General features: G+C 40.7%; 1 protein-coding gene across 8 annotated transcripts in view; it reads left to right on the forward strand.

The window, feature by feature from the left end:
• LOC110381285 (muscle-specific protein 300 kDa) overlaps positions 1-25,758 on the forward strand; it is a 187,644-nt gene that overhangs the window by 66,117 nt on the left and 95,769 nt on the right. For 7 of the 8 annotated variants that reach the window (XM_064037392.1, XM_064037391.1, XM_064037389.1 and 4 more), the window contains 19 exons: positions 547-608; positions 1,165-1,260; positions 1,604-1,780; positions 4,161-4,324; positions 5,290-5,566; positions 5,786-6,966; positions 7,439-7,645; positions 8,033-8,266; positions 8,672-8,848; positions 9,365-9,608; positions 10,119-10,298; positions 10,718-11,092; positions 11,414-19,456; positions 19,539-19,613; positions 19,988-23,715; positions 23,798-23,975; positions 24,220-24,405; positions 24,733-25,080; positions 25,230-25,490. In XM_064037392.1, coding sequence (XP_063893462.1) covers positions 547-608; positions 1,165-1,260; positions 1,604-1,780; positions 4,161-4,324; positions 5,290-5,566; positions 5,786-6,966; positions 7,439-7,645; positions 8,033-8,266; positions 8,672-8,848; positions 9,365-9,608; positions 10,119-10,298; positions 10,718-11,092; positions 11,414-19,456; positions 19,539-19,613; positions 19,988-23,715; positions 23,798-23,975; positions 24,220-24,405; positions 24,733-25,080; positions 25,230-25,490 — 16,193 coding nt within the window. The remainder of the gene's footprint in view (positions 1-546; positions 609-1,164; positions 1,261-1,603; positions 1,781-4,160; positions 4,325-5,289; positions 5,567-5,785; positions 6,967-7,438; positions 7,646-8,032; positions 8,267-8,671; positions 8,849-9,364; positions 9,609-10,118; positions 10,299-10,717; positions 11,093-11,413; positions 19,457-19,538; positions 19,614-19,987; positions 23,716-23,797; positions 23,976-24,219; positions 24,406-24,732; positions 25,081-25,229; positions 25,491-25,758) is intronic. The other variant, XM_064037394.1, reaches the window with a different exon arrangement.

Here is a 25,758-nt window from a genome sequence, read left to right on the forward strand (position 1 = left end):
CACTTTTATTGAGTATACTACGCTATTTATACAAAGGAAAAGCTACGTGCTTATCTTAACTAATTATTATCTTATTAAATATCTTATTCTGTACGAGGCATTCCTATCGTCTACTTATCTTAACATTATCAATACTAACTAATCACTACGTGATCATAGACCACACCACATCAGAACATTATCCTGCCCTCCTGGTGCAGTGAACTTGGCAAGCTAAGCCGTCTGCAGGAGAAAGTGACTCACACTATTGTGATTTAGTTAGGTCATACGTTCTGTGCCAAATGTGGCGTTCGACTCTCATTAGACGTCGAGCCAACATCATTTTATAGTCGTCTTAACTATCCTTGTTGTTGTGTATCTCCTTTATGAGCTGGTTAAGTGTTTGTCTACCGTTTTATTGGATCTGCTTGAGTTTTACGCCATTTTCAGAAGCGATAAATGTTAGGAAGACTTCCTAAGTGCATAAAGTGCTAGGATATTCTTACGTGTAGTTGTAAACATGTTTGTATGTGCTTGTGAATAAACTTTTGATTTCTCTTGTTACAGATGAACAGGAAAGAGTACAGAAGAAGACGTTTGTCAATTGGATCAATTCACATTTATCGAAGGTAAGGGATAATCAGAATATATTTTTGAGTAACTAGGTGCGCCAAGACCCTTTCAACGATCACTTATCTAAATTGATCATGAGGAAAGCTAGTAAAGAATTTATGGGTAGTAATAACTACCTATTTATCGGTGTTGTAGGCGATACAGCTAAGCGAAGCAATTACGACAATATCGGTCCTTTGCAATTTCAGCTAAACCTATGTTCAGTATTACCAGCCCTAATGATGGGCTGTTTAGTTGATAATGCTTGGAGTATTATAAATCTCTCAGTTAATGGTTTGTTGAATAATTCACGAATACAACTGGGGCATAAAGTTATAACTGAAAAGGTTAGGTCAAAGTTTATGCTCCGCTGCTGTTTGGATTCATCATACCTATGTGGCATTTCAACGTATGTGCGTTCATTTCAAATGTCTCTATTTTTTTGAGATTTTTTACGCGATAGCTTACCTGCTCAAGTCTATACGAACCAAGAATATTTTTGATGGCCATATTCATTAGGCTGATGATAATTCTGTTTTCCTAACATGTACTGATGTGATGATTATCTTCCAGCGCATACCGCCACTGCGCATCGATGACTTAATATATGACCTGCGCGATGGAACCAAACTGTTGGCGCTGCTCGAAGTGCTGTCCGGGGAGAAGCTGGTGAGTACTTGGTTAAACCAATTCATTACCTATACTAATATAATAAACAGGAAACTTTTTGATTTGTATGTTTTGAAACTACTGTTGGAAAGCTACATTCTTCGTAGTACCAGGCTATATTTTATCTCGGGGGTTCCCACGGCTAGACTGTTCTAAAATGATTTATTGGTACATTCAAATATTAATGCGTGGAACCTAAGTTTTAAGATAATTGATAAAAATCTATGTCCACACGTTACACTAAAAATAAATCAATCCACATAGGTAGTAAAAGGTGGTAGGTGTCTTACTTGCCCGCTTTCTTAAGTCAAAATTTCATTAATAATTTTCGTTTTTCCCGCAGCCTATGGAAAGAGGCCGCGTCCTGCGACGTCCGCACTTCTTATCGAACGCGAACACCGCGCTACGTTTCCTTGCCGGCAAGCGCATCAAGCTGGTCAACATCAATGCCGCTGACCTCGTCGACGGCAGGCCTGCTGTCGTGCTCGGCCTCATCTGGACCATCATCCTGTACTTCCAGGTACGAAGACGCTCTTCAAGGCTAGACTGTATTGTTAGGTGAACAGAGAGCTACAATACTTTAGTTAAGTTTCAGGTTATGAAATTCTTTTTGAATTTATAAGATGAAAGACATTATTTCAATTTAGTTAAAGCCAGTGTTAAATTACAAGTAAATGCACTAGCAGTCCTAATGTTATATAAAATATGAATAGTTTTCTTCTAGTAACACAAGCTGAACCAAATTCAACTATCAGATTGCCAAAAAGCAAACATTAAACAACTTTCCCTTTTGATATAAAATTACTTGCACCTTCAAAAATCTCTGATTACAATGGAAAGTTAAATGTGTATCGTATTTCTAAAGTTTCACTATTGTAGCTCACTGTTAACTGAATCAGCACCGTGTGGTACCGAAATAGATTTCAATTAGGATAGAACTTCCACAGTATTGCGTAGGTAGATTAGCTCTACACTTTCAGAAAGTTTTACTACCATTGTAAATCTAATAGGATCATCAATGTTTATAGAATCCGAATCAATGATCTCATTTGTTTTATTTATAAAGTCACGAAGATCATTAGCATTAAAGACGTTTACTACTTCGATATATTTAGATAATGTGTCACAGTCTGCTTCATTGAAAACCTTTTATTACACTTTGTCTCCTATATTTGGTTTTCCTTCATCATCCATACATTTATCATTCACTGTATGGAACTCTTTGAAAAGTTTTTCTAAATTGAACAGCCAATAGCAGACTATCATATAACCGAGTGTCTTTAAGTTCACTTTACTAACTGTGTAAAATACTTTTAATGTTGTTCTTTAACGGTCCCTATTTACTTAAGTAGTTGCACTGTCTAGAAATGTATATCTAATATTATCTTGAATAGTATCTCTATTTATACCATTAAAATGAGGATTTACTGCATTATGTAAATCTTTAAGTTTTTTGAAATTTGCTGTACAAATAATCGTTTTAATATCTGTTACATTTATTTGAATCTCAGTATATTCTCATTTTAATTGGCTTGAACTAATTTTGTTTGCGCAAGCTTCGCTCAATGTATTGGACCCACAGGATAGAAGAACTAAGGTGGGTAACAGCATCACGGCTTTTAAAGTAGTCGGGTCTCTTGGCATTTTATATTTATTACATTATGTAAATGTATGTATATGTAAAGCAATATCAATTAATTTAACTTAGGTCATGCTTCCTAATTACAAAGCTTATTTAATTTAAATATCTAATATAAATGCATTTATACATATTATTATATATCCTATCAAAACAGCTAGATCATCAGATCAAAATATAACATTAAATGCTTTTTTGCGATATATTGTACGCTTATTATTTGTAGCCGTATTATTTTTCTTAAGCCAGAGACTTTTGACTACACAGTACTGCTATTGGTTGACCAATGTAATTGGTATAGAATCACAGGTATCACTTCAGATTCACAATTCACATCAAATATTTTGTTAATTTATTATCATCACTGTAATCAATCACGTTTAGTTTGAGCGTAAGCTGAGGATTTTTGTCGAAAGCACATAATCTTTGTAACATTGTTGTTGGCGCTAAGACATTGTTTATTTTTTTCAATAATGGCTTCTACTGTTTTCATGTATTGAATTTTTGAAAAACATCAACCTTAAGAAAAACCAGTGTTTATGTAAAGCAAAGTCAAACATTATTAAATTGTAAGTCCTCGAAGCTCATTAAATGCAGCAAAAACATTAACGTTAGCTGTGCCAAGATCAGCGCCGGATAATCTATTCATTTATGTAAATTAATTAATGTTTTGTTTTGCATCAGCTGTCATTATATCATATTTCATCAAAACAGGTTGTGTATCCAGGGTCAGGTCACGGTATGCCTTCATCATACTATTTGCAGGTCAGCTTGGGACCACGAAGTTTATTTTGGGTGTCGTTTAGTGTATATCGCTTTTTTACACAACTTGTTTGACTTCGCATTCCCCTCAAACAGATATTTTTTTGTATATCCCTGTTTTCCAAAAGCCATCAAATTATTTACAACAACAACTGACGTGACGATGTCGTGTGCCATTTTCACTATATTTTGATTGCACCAGATTTTGTCCTTGACATTTTGGCAGATTCGATAACACCCATGAAAATATAGGGATCAAAATTCCAAAATTGAATCCAAACTGCTACAATATCCACGAATGTTATCCATGCTTATTTATCCAAGATGAACACAATATCAATACAAATAATTGATCAGTTGATTGGTTTGAAACGAGACAGAGATTTTAGTCGAACTCAAGAGGCTAGTAGAATTCAGGCTTTTATGTCACTCTGTCTGACAGACCCAAACTCACCTCTTACTTCACTTTCTATAATATAAATCTCCAACTTCCCACCAGATCGAGGAGAACAGCCGGGCTCTAGAATATCTGGGCGGGTCGAGATGTGCGTCCGTCATGTCGCATGAGTCGGGGGCCGCCACCCCGACTCAGCGCGCCGAGGACAAGTGGAAGCAAGGCGCCAAGAAGACCCTGCTGCAGTGGGTCGCTAATGCTTTGCCCAAGTAAGTAAATGAAAATACTAAAGATGTATGTAGGGTAATTTCAAGGAGTATGCTAAAATAGGACTAGCAAGAAAAACAAAAAGCAATCAAGAAACAATACTAAAGACGTATGTAAGATAATTTTAAGGAGTATGCTAAAATAGCAACAGCAAGAAAAACAAAAGCAATCTAGGAACTTGGATAAAAAGCTGTACTTTTTGAACGTCAAACATTTACAAAGGACAGTCACTTCTTATGTGTTTTTGCTGGGGAGAAGAAGTGATGCAACAATCTCCCCAGCAACACATGTCTGTCTGTAGTTTAGCAGAATCTTCCAACAATATTTTAAAATTTTTAGTAGAAGTATATCGTAACGGAATTCTATTAAGTTACCGATCAATAAACTTTCATATCTTATTAGTAAGTGTTCCGTTAGAAGTATCGAGAATAAACACAAGAATAACCATCCTTACAAAGCATGCTATCTAATGGATACTTTGCGTAATGGATTTCCACTTCACGCAAATACATCGATCATGCTTGTACAATGGACCCATCCAATAGATGCATCAATTAAAGCTAACGTGTTATCGACAGGCGTTTTACGTCGACTAAAAGCTTTTACAATTTTGTAGTAAAATTGAAAACATTTTCGATCAGAGATGGGGATTATTGATCTGTTGTTGAGATACGATTTCGTTGTTTTGCTATCGAAGATCCCAATGACCTATATAAAATTGACGGCCATGACGTTAGCTGTGTGTGATTATTAATTCCAGATTATTAATTTTGCCAAACGCTGCCAAGTGGCCTAATTTTATTGCAGTTAATATAATTTGACCTCTTTATTGAGAGACCAAATGCAACAAATAGGTTGTGGGAGGCAATTTCGAATATTTTTCGTGTATCATAAATTAGAAACAGACAACAGTGTTCTTTAAAATATTATCTGATTCCTGCTACATACGTTGTTATTTTTTTTTCAGGGATTCAAACATACAAGTAACAGATTTCGGTCCATCATGGCGCGATGGTATCGCGTTCCTCGCCATCATCGACGCCATTAAGGCGAACTTAATCAACTTAGCAGAGATGAAGAGGAAGACCAATAGACAACGTTTAGAACACGCGTTTGACGTCGCTGAGACCGCTCTCGGCATCGCAAGACTGCTGGATGCAGAAGATGTCGACGTTGACAAGCCTGATGAAAGGTCCATCATGACATACGTAGCCCAGTTCCTGCATAAATATCCTGAACCCAAGGTGCGTTGAATTCGTTTTACAATTTCTGTGTACGTATTGTTTTTAAATCACACTGTGTCTAAGAAATTGAAGAATGACACATCTCTCTCCGTTTTCATAATGTGTACTTAAATAGTAAACAAGTGATTAGGATGAATCACCGTGACAAGTTATTCATGATCTGTATTGTTTTAACAAGTGTCCGTATTTCTATTATATGGTGGTATGTTTTGTTAACAGACGACAGGACCGGATGCCGTAGCGGCAGTGCAGGAGGAGTACGAATCTCTTCGGATGTGGCTGACGGAGCGCGTCACCACAGTCCAGAGGCAATACGACTCGCGAACTCTCTCGCGGCACTACGAGGACTATGTCCGCGCAGAGAACGAAAGGCTCTCTAGAGAACCCATCTACCAGAAGCTAGAGAAACTCATGTACACGCAGAGCCTTGTAGCCATCGCGCCCAAGTCCTGGCGTGAACTAGTCTCCCTTTGGATAGAATTAGAAAGACTGCACAGAAGATGGTTGTGGCTTTTAGACTCCGAACTCCCCGGAGACTTTAGAAATGTCGGCGAGTGGTTAGCGAGGGCCGAATACCTTTTATACTTTGACGAAATACCCACTAGCTTAGACGAGAGGACTGCTGCCATTATTAGCGAGAAATTAGAGGAACACAGCGGCTTCTTCGCTGGTTTACCTGAAGTTATCGACAGATTCGAAGCGGCTTTAAGATCCCCGGACGCCGCGAGGATACCAGGTGAAAGACTCCAAGATATGAAGGAGCGTCTCGAGACAGTAAGTCGAAGGGCGCCACAGAGGAAGGCAAGGTTAAAGTACTTGGAGCACAAATGTTGTATCGTAGCCTTCACAGAGCTGACTAAAGCGAAGCTTGCCGCGTGGACCGGCAAGTACGGTCGCATTGACCACGTCCGTGCCTTATTAGAAGATTATGATAATTTCGTGACTAAGAATAAGATTTTCCAGGAGTTCGATAGAGCTTACGTTGATATTAAGCAAGTAGCGGAGGAGTACAAGAGGGTTTGTGAAGTAGATAGGACTGAAGCGAGAGATATTGATACGTTCTTGAAGGACGTCGCGGAGTCGTGGAGACGCGTGGCGTCCGACGTCCGCTGCGCCAGGAGTGTGCTGGAAGAAGTCATTGCTCATTGGGAGCGGTGGAACACCTTAGCTGATGACTTCACCACTTGGCTAGATAAGGCACAGCATATGCTAAGAGTGTCTGAAGATGAGAGATTAGAGTTCTTCCAAGACTTGACGGTATGGAAGGAGAAGCACCAACTGCTGGGTGACGCAGCCGGGTTCTTGGCTGCGACCTGCTCTGAGGAAATCAGTCAGGAGATCAAGAGGAAGTACGTTGAGATCACTGAGCGTTGGGAACGCGTATGGGAAGAAGCTGAAAGGTAAGCCAACATGTACATCATTATTTATTTATATTTTAATTAATATCAAAGCAACGTGATCTAGGACATGCATCAACACAACTAAATTCATAATCTGATAATAAAAACATGATTTATGTTTTCTAAGAAGCTGTCCTCGTTACAATTATGAACTCCTAAAGAATTGACAATATCTTTAAAGTGGATTAATAAAAATGTCATATCAATGACTTTATTGCATGATCGGGTTTTTGACTATGATGAATCACAATGTCACAATTTTTTACAAATGCATTTTTCTAATTTGGCGTCGTAGGCCTTTTATTTTCACTGCCTCTGATGGTGGTATAGCCAAGGATGTCACGGCATATTGCGGATATACACATGGTGGTTAAAGTCATGTTTTCCAATAGTAGTTTTTGTGTGCCAGGTTTTATCATTTACCTTCTTGGATAGGCTAACATATTAATCAACATGTAAATTATTCTTCTAGATATGTGCGCGGCGGCGACGCGCTACGTAACCGGCGCGAGTTGGCTGCCGGCGTCCACGCGCTGGACTCCTGGCTGTCCGCCGCCGACAACCTGCTGACCAGGCAACCTAGGGCCAACACACAGGACATACAGGCTTATATCGACCAGCTGCTCCAACTTAACTCCGAGATAGAACACCATGAGGAACTGTTTAAGACTATTAGCAGGTGGGTTTAGTAGTTGGAATAGATTGAGTAGGTGAAAAATTAAAGGAGTGTTATACTGTGGGTTCAGAATGAAAGTTACTTATTCTTTTTGTCATAAACATATACATGTGTCAAAATTACATAGATGACTTTGTTAAGATTTTTTCGATCATAAATCCAAGTGCTCTCAAATCTAAAGTCAAGTAAGAGTTTAATTCTGATGATAATAAGTGATTATATAACAAAACATCATGTCATTTGTAGTTAGAGACTGTTAGACATTTAAACTCAATACTGGTAATTTGCTGTCTTAACAAAAACTTCAACACCCTTTTATTGAGCTTTAAGTGCTCGTGCACTGAGTCAGTTTCATATAAGAAATAATTATTCACATAATTCCATTTCCAGAACCTTCCAAAACGCGATCGCCGAGATGCCCCGCGACGAGGTAGAAGCCAACATGTCTAAGCTCAAACAGCAGAAGGAGGCTCTCGTCCGAGTGCGGGCCACTGTCCCGGTGAAACTGCATCAGTACCGACAGCTGCTGGTACAGCATGAGTCGCTGGAGAGCGGACAGAAGGAGATAGGATCCTGGCTGGATAAGGCTGAGGAGGCCTTGAGGAGTTCTGGAGAGACTAGACGGTAAGAGAATATTCAAATTAATAGGCTGTTGCTAAAGTGAAGTGATAAATCTACTATAATTTGAATAATTGGTAGTAGATTTTGTATAAAGATGTGAAGACCTTGGGAGAAATCAAAAAACCTGTATTGTTTGATGTCCAAGAGTAATTGGCATTTGTAAACCTAACTTTATCTACCTTGATAAAAGCCCTTCTCTCAGCAGAACATTTAAAAAAATAACAATTAAGGTCATATTCTGAAAAACCTCAATTTTAAGCACTGCTCAAAATTCATTAACGTAAAATTCTGCAATAGAAGTAGTAGTAGTTTTAATTATAATTTAAAGTTAAGTAACGTTTGAGTGTTTCGAGGTTCATCCCCATTTCTCAAACTCTATAACAACATTATCTTCACTTCTCCCCACAGCGAAGTAATATCAGAACGCTACGAGGTACACCGTACATTCTTCTCCCGCACCACGTACTACCGCTCCATGCTCGAGAGCAAGAACAAAGTCTTCCAGAACATCGTCAAGTCGGCCGATGCTGACAGGAGCGCTGATGTTACTGAGCAGGTCAAACTCATGCGGGATCTTAACGAGAGGTCAGTGATTTTTAAGTTATAGGTGTTAAAAGAGCCAGTAAGCCGGCTCTTCATATTCCAAAACTTTTATGCTTTTGTCAGTGTAAAAATAAGTTGTAAGTCCTATTGGACTACATTCCTGTTTGACTACGTTCCTATTGGTCTGCATTCATATTGGACTACGTTTCTATTGGTCTACGTTCCTATTGGACACCGCTCCAATTGGACTGGGTTTCTATTACACTCTCTCCTATGTATTCCTCTTATTAACTTTCTTATGTACTCCTCTTATGAACTTTTTATGTACTCCTCTTATATACTCTCTTATGTACTCCTCTTATGTAGTCTCTTATGTACTCTCTTATGTACTCTCTTATGTACTCCTCTTATGTACTCCTCTTATGTTCTCTCTTATGTACTCCTCTTATGTAATCTCTTATGTATTCTTCTTATGTAATCTCTTTTGTATTCCTCTTAAGTCCTAATACCTTATAAGGCCTAAAATAAAACACCTTTTCAACCATCGTACTCTCGCAGGTTCGCCCACGTATCATCGGAAGCGACCCGTCGTGAAGCCGACTTACAGCGCCTCGTCCGCGCCTGGGAAGACTTCGACGCCAAGAAACGTGCCGTCGAAGAGTGGGCTTCAAGAGCTGAGGCACTGTTGGCAGATAATAGAGTGGACTCCAAGCAGGCCGTTGACTTCCACAAGAGATTCTTCCAGGGAGCTGATGAGAGAGCTGTCTCGGAGCTCGTTAGGTCTGGAAGGGAGTTGATTGAGGTAAGTGAAGTTGGGACGTGGTGGATTAGTGTGAAAGATTTTTGTCCTAAAAGTTTCGAAATTCAGTTCTGGTTGATAGTTTGAATTTCGAGCAATACCTTTGAATGATTTTAATCGACTTCCCAAAAAAGAGGAGGTTCTCAATTCGTCGGGATCTTTTTTTTCATAAAAGATTTTTGTGATTAATGTTTGATTAAAAAGGCCGTTATTAGTTTTATTTTTGCACTACTTGAGTTTAAGCTTTCGCAAGAATTCAATTGTTATTTCCTACTTCTAATGGTTTTTGGCAATAAGAAGCAAACAATGGATGTTGCCAATTTCACCCAATATTGAACACTCGAATGTGCAAATAAATGTTCCCATATACATACATATATTCAAGCATATTTGGCATACCTTCAGTACCACCTTGTACGCCAAGGATCGGCACTATCGATCGGCGGAGGATTGGATATATCCAAGTATATTGAAGCGAGCGTACCAATAATATTTTCCTTTCTAATCCCCCAGCTGGTATCAGAAGAAGACCGTCCATCCATCGTGCAGACAGTGGAACAGCTGCAGCAGCGCTGGCGGTCCCTGCTGGACCGGGCGCCGCCGCACCTCATGCGGCTGGAGTTCCGCCTCGACGAGACCGTGTTCCACCACTGCATCAAGGACATCGACAGGGAGATCGTGTATGAGGAGCAGGTGAGGATCTAGCTACGTAGTGGAACAGCTCCAACAGCGCTGGTATTAATAGTGCAGAAGGAAGATCCATAATAAAAAATAATTTAAATCCATTTTCACCGACGACAAAAAAAACTTCTCTTATTCTTAAAACAACCGTTTTAAGTGTAAATTGTGCAAATTAAGCTTTAGAACTCATAGTAAACGGTGGTTTATATAAAAGTGATGTTTGTATTCTCAGTGAACTCGAGCCTTAGTTGCCAACTGGTCCAAAATCAAATAGTTATTGTTCCCATGCCTATAAAATGTAAATAATATAATATCTTAAACCGTCTTTGACCTAATTTGACGTGATCAATTGCAATTCATTTGCAGTCATATTGCACATTATATTTCATTCACTGACTTAGCAACATTAACAAATTTTCACCGTCCCCCAGGCGTACAACCAAAGCGACGACGCCGACGGCATTCTCATCCGCAACGAAGAATACTTCCGCAACCAAGGCAAGATCATGCAAGTGGAGCACTGTCTCCAAAACCTGCACAAGATAGCCACCAGCTACACACATCAAACTAACGACAATACTCTAGAAGAATCTGTAAGAAAATGCGAACAAATGTGGGAGTCCACCGTCCAGAGGGTAGAACACTTTAGACAGCAGTTGCAGAGGATCCCGGCGAAATGGGATGCATATAGGGAGAAGTTCCGTGAAATGGAACGCTGGATGGACCATGTGGATAAGACCATGGATAGCATTGTGAGGGAGGTCGACTCGGCTGAGGCGTTTGAGAGGGAGAAGACTATCTTCCAGGTAAGAATAGAGTTAATATGCCTTATGTAAGTCAAGAACTATGTGTTTTAAACATATTTTCTTGAAGAGATGGTAAAGATGCTAATAAAGGCATTTAGAAATAATAAATTTGTTTATGAAAATTAATAAATAACTTTGTATTTTTCTCCTGCTTGCTTCGGAAATATTAGTTGAGGGAACTAATGGTAAATATTATTACAAATAAATGTTGTATTTGTCCAAAAAATATAGCACCGTTTAAATGTAGTTTGCAAAATTATTTATTAATATTTATTTAGAGGTAAAATTAAATTCTACACTATAACAATATTTAATTTCTAGAATATCTGCCGCGAAGCCGACAAGAAGCGTGAAGACATGAAGTGGCTTGTCCAGACTCTTGACATGCTCACTAACCACTGCTCTGAGGGAGAGGCACAAGAGGAGCAAGTACGACTCGAGAACCTTATCGCGAGGTACAAGAACCTCATACCTACCATCGAGATCACCATGATTAAGACTGAGACCTACACCCGATGCTACACCTACCGCAGAGAGGTGCACGAAGTTATTTGTGTACTCGAAAACGCTAAGGAACAAGCCATGGTGGCCCCTGAACCTCAGTCTCTGCAACACGTAGAACAGTTAGTGCTGGAGCAACAAGCCGCAGTACAGAAACTCGACCGCCACCGACCCTCAGTCATGGCCATGCTACAAAGAGGCAAAGACCTCATCAAGGACGCCAATGCACCTGCCTTCGTCAGGGAGGACGTTAAGACCCTCGAGACTGGCTGGAACACTGCTTACGAAACCTCCACGGACCGTCTGCACAAACTGCGTGACACACAGAAAGTATGGTCCAACTATGAGTACCAGAAAGATGAACTGCTCTCAGACCTCGACAAGTATGAGAGCTATGTCGTTCACCCAGGACTTGAACTCGGAGTCACCAACATCGGCCGTGAACTTCAAGAAACGAAGACGATTAAGACTGACATTGAAAAGGCGAAGTCTGAAAGACTGCCTCAGTTGCAGCAGGCTTACAGCCAGTTACGTACTCTGACAGCAGATAAACCCAAACCCGTGATTGAGAAAGATCTGGAAACTATTGAACGTAAGTTGGTAAGAGTCCAAGATGAAGTAGACAGCAAGGTCGTGCATTTAGAGAAGTTCAACGAAGAATGGGTCAAAATTGAACACAAACTGGAACATGTCAGAGAATGGATTAAGAAAGAAAGTCCGATCTTAATCCAACAAATCCGTTCTGAGAATATCACTCCTGAAGAAAGAGTGATTAAATCGCAGTCGCTACAGAAAGTTATTGCTGAAAAACTCGAGACCATTCGAGGTGTTGCTGACCAAGGAACTAAGTTGGCTGTCGAACATCGTGTTCAAGATGCCAACAGACTCAAAGGAGAAGTCGCTTTGCTGGAGAAAATGATGGCTGACCTGCAACGGTCAACTGAACACCAGACTAAGGTGGTTGAACATGACTTGGCAACATACCAGAAGTATCAGAAGGGAGTTGCTGAAATCAAACCTTGGATTGAAGAAGCTGAACTGAAGTTAGGCAACGTCCCTAAACCTACAACATTGCCTGAGGCTCAGCAACTACAGCAACAGTCTAAGGCTTTGATCACTGACTGCGAGAAACAGCTAACGAACTTGCAAATCTTATCGAGTGTCAGTCACCAGCTGTCCGGTAAGACAAGTGCTCCTGATGAAGTAGACGCCATCCACTCAAGGTGGGCTGTAGTACATGACTTGGCTGACCAGTGGAACAACAAACTGGATAAACTTGTTACCAACTGGGAGAACTTCGAACGTGAAGCCGAGAAACTGGAGACTTGGATCGAAAACGGTGAAAAACTGTTGAGTAGCAGAAACGTTTCCATTGACTCGCCACAAGTTGAAAAGCTAGATAGGGAGTTGAACAAACTCAAGTCATTTGGAAACGAGATTTCACAGCAACAAGCCAAAATCATTAGTCTGTCACAGACTTGTGATAATATCTGTCACAACATACAGCCCGAAGGCGCTACTCTACTGAAGAACAAAGTTTCGGACATAAAACAACGCACAAACGATCTCGCTGAGACAGTGAGGTCTCGAGTCAACGAGCTGTCCGACAAGATCATTGTCAGACAGGAGTTCATGACCAAACTACACAACTTTGACAACTGGATTACAGACTTCAGAAGGAAGACTGAAAGCTACGATCAAATCGGCGCCGACAAGGTAGAACCAACGCTACAATCTATGCATGTACTTTTACAAGAGCATGCAGCTAAGGCACCTGAGTTCACTGAAATTTACAATGAAATCAAGAACATGACTCTCGCTTCACACCCAGACGAATCTCGGTCGTTAAGCGAAACTTACTCCAACATTGCCGAACACTACCAGATTATTGAGAATAACATTCAACAAAACAAAGGCATTTTACAGAAATGGTCAGATCTACTGAACTGGTATGACGAATCTAAGCAACAACTGAACCACATTCAGTACCAGATCGAAGGTCCAAAACTTACACCAGAAAGTTATGAAATTTTGAGACAAGAACTTGTTAATGTTATCACCAAAATTCCTGAATGGAAGAGCAATGTTGCTCTCTTAGATGGACCTTCAAAGGTCAAAGTAACTGACCAGAATACCGGCCGTATTATGTCTCCTACAAGTATTGTTAAAGAGATCGAAAATAAGGCAGAAGCTTTGCTTAGCCAGGTGACCAACAAGAGAGACTTGGTACAGAAAGTAGGCGCTAGATGGGACAAGTTTAATGTACAGCACAATGCTTTGGGAGAAGTATTGCATAACGTACAATCTGTGCTCAATGAAATGTCTCAGAAACCAGTGCCATTAACTGAAGCTACCATCCAAGATATGACAGAACAGCTGGACAAATTGGACGCTGAGATGAAAGAGAAACAGTCCATTCGTAAAGAACTGAGAGAAGAAGGACTTCACTTAATGAGAGAAGATCAGCCCAACATGGGCACGATACAGAATGCTTTGTCTACTGCTGACAACAACTGGGACCAAGTTGTTAATGCTGTTCGTGACACTAAGAACAAGTATATATTACTGTCTTCAACACTACATGAACTGAAGAACTTCACAGTAGCTTTTGATAGAGAAATGAGCAGGGCTGAGCAACTGTACAATGAAAGCAAGGATGCGCCTAACGATTACATACAAACCGGACAGGCTTTGGAGAAGGCCAAGAAATCGTATGAGATCCTCAAGAGATCTAAAGGTTTACTAGACCAAATGGATGTGATTAAACAATCTGTACTCAAACAGGCATCTACATTGGGTGGATTTGATACCAGCCCACTTGAAGAAGCATTCTTGACGTCTCAGACACAGTGGGAGAAGGTCAACGATGCTGTTATCAAGAGAATACAGGATTTGGAATCTCAACTCATCGTCTGGAGACAGATTGACGACACAAAGAACCAAGTCGTCGCTTGGCTAAGCGAAACTGGTCAGAACTTGGCCAACGCTTGTGACAACTTAGAAATCAGATTCGGACAAAGCCATCTTACGAAATACAAGGAAGAACTGCCAATATACACTGGTCTTAAAAATAGCATCAAAGCCAAATGTGAGCAGATCACTAATCTAAATAAGAGTATTCCAGTGAGTCAAGTATCTTCAATCATTGACTACTTAGACAACGAGTTTGCCGCTCTGCAGTCACTTGCTGATAACTTAGAAAGCGCGGTGTCATCACTTGGAACTAAAGAAACAAAACTGAAGGACCAGATCAAACGCCTTTCCGACAATGTTAGCAAAATCCGTGATGATATCATTAAATGCGATGATATGACAGGCGATAACGCTAAGATTCTCGACCGTTTGAAGAAGTGCCAAGCCTGCAAAGCCGAGCTTCAGAACTTAAATGACGAAATTGATAACTTGTCTCAAAATGTTTCGGAAATGAACGCTAACTATCCAGGCTTCTACGAATCATTAGTGCCGAAGGAACTAAGCACTTTGCAGAAGAGATTTGAGAGTGTCTTAGTACATGCAAACAAAACTGAAATCACACTTCTGACATTCTTGCAAAAACTATTTACTGACAAGCTTGCAATGTTCAACAGAAATTTGAAGATTTTGGACGACAAAACAAGATGGTGCATGCCTGACGTCACTAGTGATAAGTACAACCTCGAAGTTAAGAGTGCTGCTCTTGTAGACGTTGAAAATGGCATCGCTGACTGTAGAGCCAAAGTTGCAGAGTTGAAAGAAGCTCGCGATATTCTCAAAGTTGTAGCCGAGCCCGCTTGTGCTCAAGAAGCAGCACAACAAACTGAGAAAGCACAGAAGAACCTCGATGTTCTTAATGCTAATTACGAAGAAATCAAAAACAGATTGAAAGAGAACATTGAAGCTTGGCAAGAATATGAAGCTTTGTTGGAAAACGTTTCAGAGTGGCTCAAAGAAAAAGAAAACAAGGTGAGACAAGAAGCTGCCAATTTATTAAGCTTGGATGAAATTGACGCTAAAATCGCAGAAGTTGAGAATCTTGATAAAGAAATCAAGGAATACGGTACAGAGGTCAGCAAACTTACTGAAATTGGAGAAAAGATATTGGCTCGCAATCCAGATTCACGTGTTTTGCAACACATTAACCATTTGGTATCTAGATACCAAACTGTTGGCAAGTTCATGGAGAGTCATCTTAACAGGCTCAAGGACCTGAAAGACAACAAAGCCAAGTATGACAAACATATTGCTGACTTCAAGAACTGGCTACAGGATGCCAACGGCAAAATTAAGGACTTAGCTGTTATGAGCAAACATGCCAAACCATCGGCAGCTGATTTAGCTCAAGTGAAGAAACTCAATGAGAACAAGGATGTTGGTCAGAAGCTCCTCAACAATGCCATCGGATCTGGCGAAGCTCTGTTCAGTGGTATTACACCAGAATGCCGCGAACAAGTAAGGAATGAACTGAGAGCACTCAGAGACTACTTCGAAGATTCCGTGGATTCACTCAACAACGTTATCAAGGACATCGAAACGACAATCAATAAACGGTCATCCTTCGATGATACGTTCAATCAAGTACAAAAATGGATCGGTGACAAGGAAAAGGAACTTGGTGAATTCAAACTTTGCCCTACGTTACCTGAAAAGAAGGCGCAGCTTCACGCTAACAAAATCTTGCACCAAGAGGTTGAATTACATCAATCAATGCTCACACAATTGACTGAGAAGATCAAGCTAATGCCTGATGAGGAAGCCGAAAAGAGCCTGTCTAAAACGATTGACAGGTACAGAGATATGTCTAAGGAGCTTGAAAAGAGAATCTCGACATGTGAAGCTCATGTTGCCGACCATGAGAAATACGTTAACATGTTTGAAGATGTCCGTGACAGACTTAACCACATCGTTGCTGAAAACAGCATGCTGAACTACGGTTCTGTTACTCAGAAAGATGATGTGGATGCTAAGATTGCCGCTATCGAGAAAGTAACAATAAAGGCTAAAGACATTCAGAATAACTTGGCTGGCCTTAAGTCACAACTTGAAACAGTCATTGAGACGACTAGTCCTAATGGACACCCGGTACTCATCAGCGAGTATGAACAGCTCAAAGCTATATGGGACCAATTATCTACACAATGCAAGGAACAGGACAAGAAACTCAAGGATACTCTTAAGCAATGGACTGAAAGTCAGAAGACGTTGGATGAACTCGAAGAATGGCTGAAGGTCAAAGAAAACCAAGTCAGGGACCAAAGCCTTAAGAGTAACCTCGAAGCTAAGATTGCTCACCTACAGAAAGTGAAGGAGATTCAGAATGAGCTTGCCGCAAGAAGCGCCGATTTCGCTGCACTAACTGACACCAAACAGAATGTAGCTACTGAATCTGAACTAACCAATAAGACATCTAAACTGGCAACAAGATACCACACGCTCAATAATCTTGTTAACGAAATTATTTCCAAGTATGAAGTATTCGTGTCCGAACACCAGACATTCGAAAACGAGTACAGCAATATGGAGAACTGGCTCATGGGAATGCTCGGTGAGCTTCAAGATCTCAACGAAATCGTTGGAGACTATGCTGTCTTACAAGAGAAACAAAACAAAGCTAAGGAACTTTACGAGACCAGAAACAAAAAGACTCCTGCCTTTGAAGAATTCTTAAGCCTCGGTGAAAAGCTGTATACACACACCAGCCCTGACGGCAGAGAAGTTATTCGTCAAAAGATCCGCAAAATAAGAACACTGTGGGACAGCTTTGGCGACAGCTTCCAAGAAACTGTCAACAAGTTAGATCAATGTCTACTACAGTTCTCAGACTTCAGCCTTGCTCAGGAACAACTGACGAAATGGCTTAAGGATGTTGAAAGGGCCATGCAACGTCATACTGAGCTCAAAGCCTCTCTTGAAGAGAAGAAGGCGCAGTTGCAGAACCACAAGATTATGCACCAAGAGATTATGACTCACCAACAACTGGTTGAATCTGTCTGCGACAAGGCCCAGCAATTGGTTGACCAGACCCATGACGCTTCTCTCAATGTTTACCTGCAATCGATCAAACAACTTTTCCAAAACATTGTCACCAAGTCTCAAAACCTTCAAGACAATTTGGAGGACTGTGTGAAGAGACACGAAGACCTTGTACGTCTTATTCAACAGTACAAAGAATGGCTTGGCTCACAGTCTGAGAAGCTCCTAGACATTGAAAATGCAACTGGTGAGAAACCCGAGATCATCAGAAAACTGCAATCAGCTATCGCTCTAAAAGACATTGAAAAAGTAGGCTCCGCCAAGTTGGATGAAATTAGAGCAGTCTTCACAAATGTTAGCAAGAGTACGTCTGAAGCCGGTAACACCGCTATCAAGGCTGAAATTGATAATTTGCATGATCAGCTGCGTAATGCTGTCGAAAATATTTCCAGCTCAGAACAGAAACTCAAGCATACTCTGGAGATCTGGAACAAGTTCGATTCTTCAATAGAATCTATTACTGAATGGCTTAAAGACATGGAGTCAAAATGCCGAGACCAGAGCCTTTGCTCCACTCTTCAAGACAAAGAAGCACAGTTGCAAAGATATGTTGACTTGCGCAATAACATCAACGCTAAGGAAAAGGAAATCGATGCCTTCGTCGATGAATCTCACAGTCTTATCCAACTGAGTGGTACTGAACGACTCAAGCCTCTTGTAACTCAAGTGAGCAGTCGTTATCAACAGCTACACCTTATCTCCAAGGAAATTGTTAACCACTGGTCTGAATTAGTCGCTGACCACAGGAAGTATGCTCAGCTCCGTAGCGAATTCGATGCTTGGCTGAAACCATTAGAAGAACAGCTATCACAAATGGTTACTAAAGAAGACAAGCTAAGCATTGAGAGCAAGGGCAACAAACTTCAAGTGTTCTTGATGGAGAGGGAAAATGGTGAACACAAGATCAGTATACTCACTACTGCCGGTGACAAAGTTCTACCCGAGACTGCTGCTAACGGCAGAGAGAACATTCGTGCGGAAATAAGAGCTCTCCGAGAAAGGTGGGACAAGCTAAATGACACAATCCTTCAACAACAAAAAGAATTCGAATCTCAAACACTGCAGTGGTCAAGCTACCAAGATGTATTGCAGCAGACTTTGGCTTGGTTAGATGAGAAAGAGAAGATTGTCGATGCCGAAGAAAAGGCTGTGCTCAACTCTGCTCAAGAAATCAAGTCTAAATTGTTGAAGAACAAGACTTTACTCCAAGAAATCTATTCACACAAGCGAGTAATAGAGACAGTCACTGAAAAAGCAAAGAGCGTATCCGCTACTCTTCACTCAGGAAAGGGAGAGAGCGATGAAATGACTGCCATCATCAAATCAGTGTGGGATAGATACAACGCTCTTACAAACAGGTTGACTGGTATCATTGATAAACATGAGAGCACGTTTGACATCTACCAGCAGTTTGCTGATCAACAGAAATCCCTGCAGGATTACCAAAAGCACCTTTGGGATCGTCTTCATTTGTTATCCGACTTCAGCGGTAACAAAGCTGCATTGCAGAGCAAATTGGCCAAGATTCAGGAGCTGTTAGATGCCATCCCAACTGGAAATAACAAGTTGAAGATGTTGTCTGACCTTATTGAGAAGAACAACGCCAGACTGTCACCCAGAGGTAAAGATGGTATGTCTCGCGAGTTGAGTCTGCTCCGAGCTGATTTGGAGAAGTTCACCGCGACGGTTCATGACGTGAAACGGGGCATTGAAGACAAGATACAGCAATGGATCGAGTTCGACAGTGCCAACGATCGCCTGCAACACTGGCTGAGTGACACTGAGATGAGCCTCAAGACCTACACTCCTAAGGCAACCCTTGAGGAGAAGGTGGATCAACTCAACAAATACCAGGTAAGAAAAACAAAACTGTCATTTGTTTTATTCTCCTTTATATTGAACTTTTTATTTATAATTATGATATGATGTTAAACAGGATTTATGTAAAGCGATTGATTATCACGAAAATGATTTGAGTGCAGTCATTACTTTGGGCGAGGCCTTGGATCAAGTAAGATTTGATGAAAGAAAAAATCTTTTACCGTCAGCACAGTAGGACATAGCCTAATTTTCAGTAGAAACCTAATTCACGAACGTAATATCTTTATAATTTCTAATAACAAAATTACATATATTTATACTTACATAGTCGTATGCTGTGTATGACTACAATACTTCAAGTTTTGGCTATAATTTTATCTATATTTTTATTTTATTTACTAATATAGAGGCATTGGTTATTGGTACTTCTAATGCTGACAAAAGTTTATTATAAAAGGTCTAACTATCTCAATGACGGTACTAATGGTAGTTGTCGTAGTTCAGTTTAAACGTAATCCCTCCTTTTTCTATTGTTACTATAAACTAATTGATGTTAATTTTCAGGCTATCTTGGCTAACCTGAAGAAGACTGAAAATGACGTCGACAAATTGACTGACGAGTTCAGCGACCTTATTGAGAACTGTAACGATACTAGGATCACAATGAACTTGCAACAGATGACGTCACGATTCCAATCGGTACAGTCGACTGCAAAGGAGCTTGTTAAGAAATGCGAACAAGCCGTGAATGACCATAATGCCTACCAAGAGAAGTATAACCAATGCACTGACTGGTTGAAGGCAGCGCAACACAAATTCGACGAATGCAAAGACAACTTGTCGAATACTCCCGAAGGCATCAGCGCTAAACGTGAGAGCCTTAACGACTTGCTGAGTCAAAGGCGTAACGCTACTCTGCTTGTCAACAACACCTTTGAATTGGGAGAGAAATTGTATCCTTCCACATCACCCGAAGGTAAAGAAATTGTTGAGCAACAGCTTCACGAAATCCAACAAGCTATTGACAACTTATACGACAACATCACTAAGGCTGAGAGAGACCTTGATTCAGAACTCAATAAATGGTCATCATTCGAAGATAACCTTAAGACCGTACAGAAATGGCTGACATCTGCTGAGAAGACTCTGCCTAAAGAGATTGAACTGAAGGCTACTTTGGATGAAAAGCGCAATCAACTCAATGTCTACAGGACTTTCTTACAAGATGCCATCACCCATCAACAAGATATTTCTGATTTGGAATCTCGTGCTCAAAGCCTGCCTGATGTTAGCAAAGATATTGCCAAGGAAATTAACCAACTGAAACAGAGGCATGAAACTATTCTTGCTAGAGCTAAATCCTTTGTGGAGCAATATGAAGCGATTGTTAATAACCACCAGCAGTACACCAAGGCTGTCAAGGACTTGGAAGAATGGGTTGAAGCCACACACAATACAGCTCAACTGTGGGGTGATGTCAACCTTGAACGCGTCGCGCTGAGCAGCAACTGTGAAAAACTCAAGTCTCTTCAACTTAACCTGCCTGAAGAAAAGTACCGTATTGACAAGATTCGTTCCCTCGGTGAAAAGGTACTGCCAGGAACTATTAGCACTGGACAAGCAAATATCAGGAACCAGATCGATGCATCCCACCAAGAATGGGAAGGCCTTGTGTCGTTCATTAACAAGACCATCGAGGCTATGGAAAATAAGATCCAACAATGGAACGAATACGAGAACATGAAGGATCAATGCTTGGCCTGGATCAGGAATACCGACAACCAGATCCATGCCGTAGACTTAAAGGCTACTTTGCCAGAAAAGCAAGAACAATTCAAGAAGTTCCAGGAGTTACAAGGTGAAGTTCGTGCTAAAGAGCTTGAAATTGACAACATTACTGAGAAAGCTCAGCACCTACACACTGGTGTCTTTGGACCACGTGCTTCACAGATTTCAGATCTGTCCGTTAAATACCAAACTCTTTCACAAAAGGTTAAGGATCTGACGAACAGATGGCAACAGTACGTTAAGACCCACCAAGAGTTTGCCAGCAACGTCACTGAATGCTCGCAATGGATTGAGGAGCTGAGAGACAAACTGGACTTCTGTGCAGATTTGAGCTCTTGCTCTCAAGATGACCTGGAAACCAAATTGGTATTGATCCAAAACTTGTTGCTAACAAAGGACGAAGGTTTTACCAAAGTCCAGTCACTTGTTGAACTAGCCCAAAACGTTATGGCAAATACGGCTCCAGCTGGCCATGAAGCTATCAACAATTCATTAGTTGCACTGCAAGAACAGTGGTCGGCATTGTTGTCCAGAATGATCGAAACCAAGAATATGCTGGACGACTCAGTCACCAAATGGGCCGGATTCCTTGAACAGATACAGCTGATTGAGAAGAGCAACACTTACCTTGAGAACATGTTAGCTGAACTTACTCCTTATGAGGCGTCCATGACCGACAAGAGGGCACAGCTTGAAAAGCTCAAGGAAGTTGAAGAGAAGGCCCGTTGTGATCGTCTTGAAGTAGACACACTAAAAGCTAAAGCAGCTGAAATGATTGCCAGTGGCCAACAAAATCAGGCCGCATCGAAAGCCCAAGAAACTTTGAGCAAATTCGATAACCTGTATGACAAGATTAAGAAACTTCTTGCCGACCGCGAAGAGCAATACAAGGATCACAGACTGTATAAGGAAGCTCATGATGAGCTTATACAGTGGTTAAGCAGAGCACGAGAAAAGGTACCTTCTCTTAAATCCAAACCATTGAGTGACAAATTGGCAATTGAGAATTCTGTAGCACCTCTGGATGCTTTGATCAACAAACAGGCTCAAGGAGAGTTGTTGTTAGAACATCTGCAACACACTGGTGAAGTTGTCCTGGCTAGCACATCGCCTGAAGGCCAGACAGTCATCAAGAATGAAATGAAGGCTTTGAAGGAAAGCTTTGACGATCTGTTCAACGAGATCAAACAACAGAAGAGCCAACTGGAGGATACAGTTAACCAGTGGCGAGAATACAAAGATGAGTACGAGAGACTGTCTGATTGGTTACAGCAAAAGGAAATTCTTATCAAGAATCAGAAATTGGCCCTGCTTGGAACAGCTAAGGAAAAGGGTGCTCAGGTCAACGAAGTTAAGGAAATAGTTGACCAGCTGAACAAAGGCAAAGCTGACATCGATAAGTTCAATGCCTCAGCTTCTGGTCTTCTGGCTTCACACTTGGACACTTATGTCAACAACCAGTTGCGTCATCTTAACTCCAGGTACCAGGTACTTGTGAACATGGCCAATGATGTACTCAAGAAGGTTGAAACCAATTACGAACAGCATCAGACCTACGATGATAATTATGCAAAGACCAAGAAATGGATCGATGACGCTTGGGAGATCACTCGCAGTGGCAGTGATGCTGGCAGTAACAGCAGCAAGGAAGCCCTGCAGAAGCGTCTAGAACAAATCGAGGACTTGCTTAAACGTCGTGAGGAAGGCCAAAACCTTGTTCACGCAACGGTTAACAGCGGAGAAAAGGTCCTCAGAAACACGAGGTCTGATGGCAAAGACAAGATCAACACCGAACTTAAGGAACTACAAAATGAGTGGGACCGATTGGTCAAGAAGATGAGTACGGCCAAGGTTCATCTCGAAACTGCCTTGCTCCAATGGGCTGACTACAGCTCAAGTTATTCACAGCTCCAGCAATGGATATCCGACAGAGAAGCAAAACTCCAAGAAGTGTGTGAACAGAAAGTTGCCAAATCCAAGAAGGGGCAAGACCGCCTCGCCGGACTCACGGCCGGTCTTAGCCTGCCTGAGAGGAAGGCCACACTCCGTCAAACAAACAATATTGTGCAAGATATCGTTTCGTTTGAACCCATGATTCAGTCTGTAACTTCTAAGGCTTCAGAACTTATGCAACAAGCTCCGGCGTCTGAGATCACCAGCAAATACGAGACTCTGTCTAAACAGGCCAAAGACTTGTATGAGAGACAGAGAGAGACTGTAGAACAACATCAAGCATTCATCGATGCTGGCTCAGACTTCGTCCAATGGATTAGAGCTGCTAAAGAGAGATTAGGAAAGTGCTCTGATGCAACCGGAGACAAGGAATCGTTGAGTAGTAAGATCTCTCAACTTAAAGTATTGGAAAGCGAGCTGCCCGAGGGTCAAGCGAAGCTGCAGAAAGCTCTGGAACAGGGTGAGATATCTTGCGGCTTGGCTGATCATGAAGACAGAGAAGAAATTGAAGAAGAAGTAGCTCTTATGCAGGAAGAGTACGATACCTATGTGTAAGTATTCTTTGTTATTAGTAACTTTTATATTGACAATTTGTAACTATATGATACTTAAACATATATGTTTTCTCGACAGTGAACAGCTTAATAACACCAAGGCTCTGATCGAAGGCGGTATCGTCAAGTGGACAGAATACGAAGAGCAGTACAAGGAAGCCTTAGATTGGTTGTCAAAGACTGAGAAATTAGTGCAATCCTTTAACAAGCTGCAGAATAACTTGGAACAGAAAAAGGTGGTGCTGGAGGAGTTCCAGGTAAGATTTTTTTTGTTTTACGCATAACTGACTTTGAAAAAGAAGAGGTCAAAGAAAAACCTCCATTAAACTATAATATACGCTGAACTCTAGAGTTATCTGTAATGTCAATTAATATTTTACAGGTAGCGTTTATGAATTATGCAATATCCAAGTCCAAGGGTTTTGCTCATTTTTTACGACCACTTCAGTATTGACAAATAAATATTACTTTCTTGTTTGTGACAATGTGATTTTCTTCTAGGGTCACCTCCAAATGCTATTCGACTGGCAAGCAGAGCTGGACAAGCTGAACGTGCGAGCACAAACCCTGCTCGAGACCTGCGCAGACACCAGGATCTCTAACGGCATCACACAGCTGACCACGAAGTATAACGCTCTGCTGTCACTGGCTAAGGAGGTCATGAAGAGGCTGGAACTACATTACCAGGTAAGATGTAGTTTATAAGTCCTGTGCTGATTGAGTAACAAATAAGTAAAGAGAAGATAAAACGTAAAAGTTTGAAATGTTCGATCGTATTGATGATAATGTAAAAGCTGGTTCTTTTCAAAAACAAGAAAGATTGTACTGTGTTTCTAATGAAATTAGGTACTCAATTTAAAATATCAATGATATAATATTTTTAGCTGAGATACTGACATGGTCTGTTAGACTGGAAGCCGACCCCAACACAGTTGGGGAAAGGCTCGGGAGATGATTATTGACATCGTCGTTCAGTAACTATAAAACAGCATTTCACATAAAACAACTTTTCAGGAACACCAACAACACAACGCTCTGTACGGCGAATGCCAAGACTGGCTTGACAGAACAAGAGAGAAACTCAACCAATGTGCCGAAATACCGAACAACTTACCTGAAGTTAACAGCAAACTTAACACTGTTAAACTGCTACGTCAATCCTTGGAGCAAGGCCAGAACAAACTGAGGTACCTTCTAGAACTTAAAGAGAAGGTGATTATGAATACTGAGCAGGCTGGAGCCGCGAAGATTCAGGAAGATACTGATAATTTGAAGCAGGAGTTTGATAAGCTGATCGCTGACTTGCAAGATGTGAGGAACAAGCTGACCAATAGAGCGGCGCAGTTCGATGATATTTCTAAGGTGAGGTTCATCCCAAATATTACCTTTGATCTCTAAATTTTTAATATTTCCAGCTTTAAAAAAAATACAATTTTCAGAAGATCAGAAAGTAATTCACTTAACAATACTTACTAGAAAGAGATATATAATAATACATTTTCAATTTTCAGATCCACAAGCTCCTAGTAGAATGGTTAGACGACATCGACCAGAAGATCCAGTCGGATGACTCTCTTCTCCAAGATCTATCAGAGAAGAAGGCTAAGCTAGAGAAGTTCAAGACCTTCAACAGAGACATTGACTCCCACAACGATCTCGTCAAGAGGTTGAATGAGAAGCTGAAGGAAGATGCGTCTCTCAAGTCTAAAGGTATTGAGGATACGCTGAAGAGGTACGATGATATCAGGAAGACTGTCAATGAGATGATTGCGGTGAGTATTTTATTATTCATAAAAAATTATATGTCTTTAAAAAAATAAGTCAAGATAATCTAATAGTAGTGATTAGGGGAGTAAATAAGGCAATATGAAGGGTAAGTACATACATACAAATAAGTAGGTAGTAGGGTAGGGTAAGGGTAGTACATAGGGAAGTTCATAGAGAGGGAAAATAAGGGAATATGTAAAGTACATCGGAGTTCATAAAGTACACATTGGGAAGTATATAGGGAGTAGATACTGAGAGTATATAAAAAATAAT

The sequence above is a fragment of the Helicoverpa armigera genome, chromosome 13 (genome assembly GCF_030705265.1).
Source record: "Helicoverpa armigera isolate CAAS_96S chromosome 13, ASM3070526v1, whole genome shotgun sequence".
NCBI classification, from domain to species: Eukaryota; Metazoa; Arthropoda; class Insecta; order Lepidoptera; family Noctuidae; genus Helicoverpa; species Helicoverpa armigera.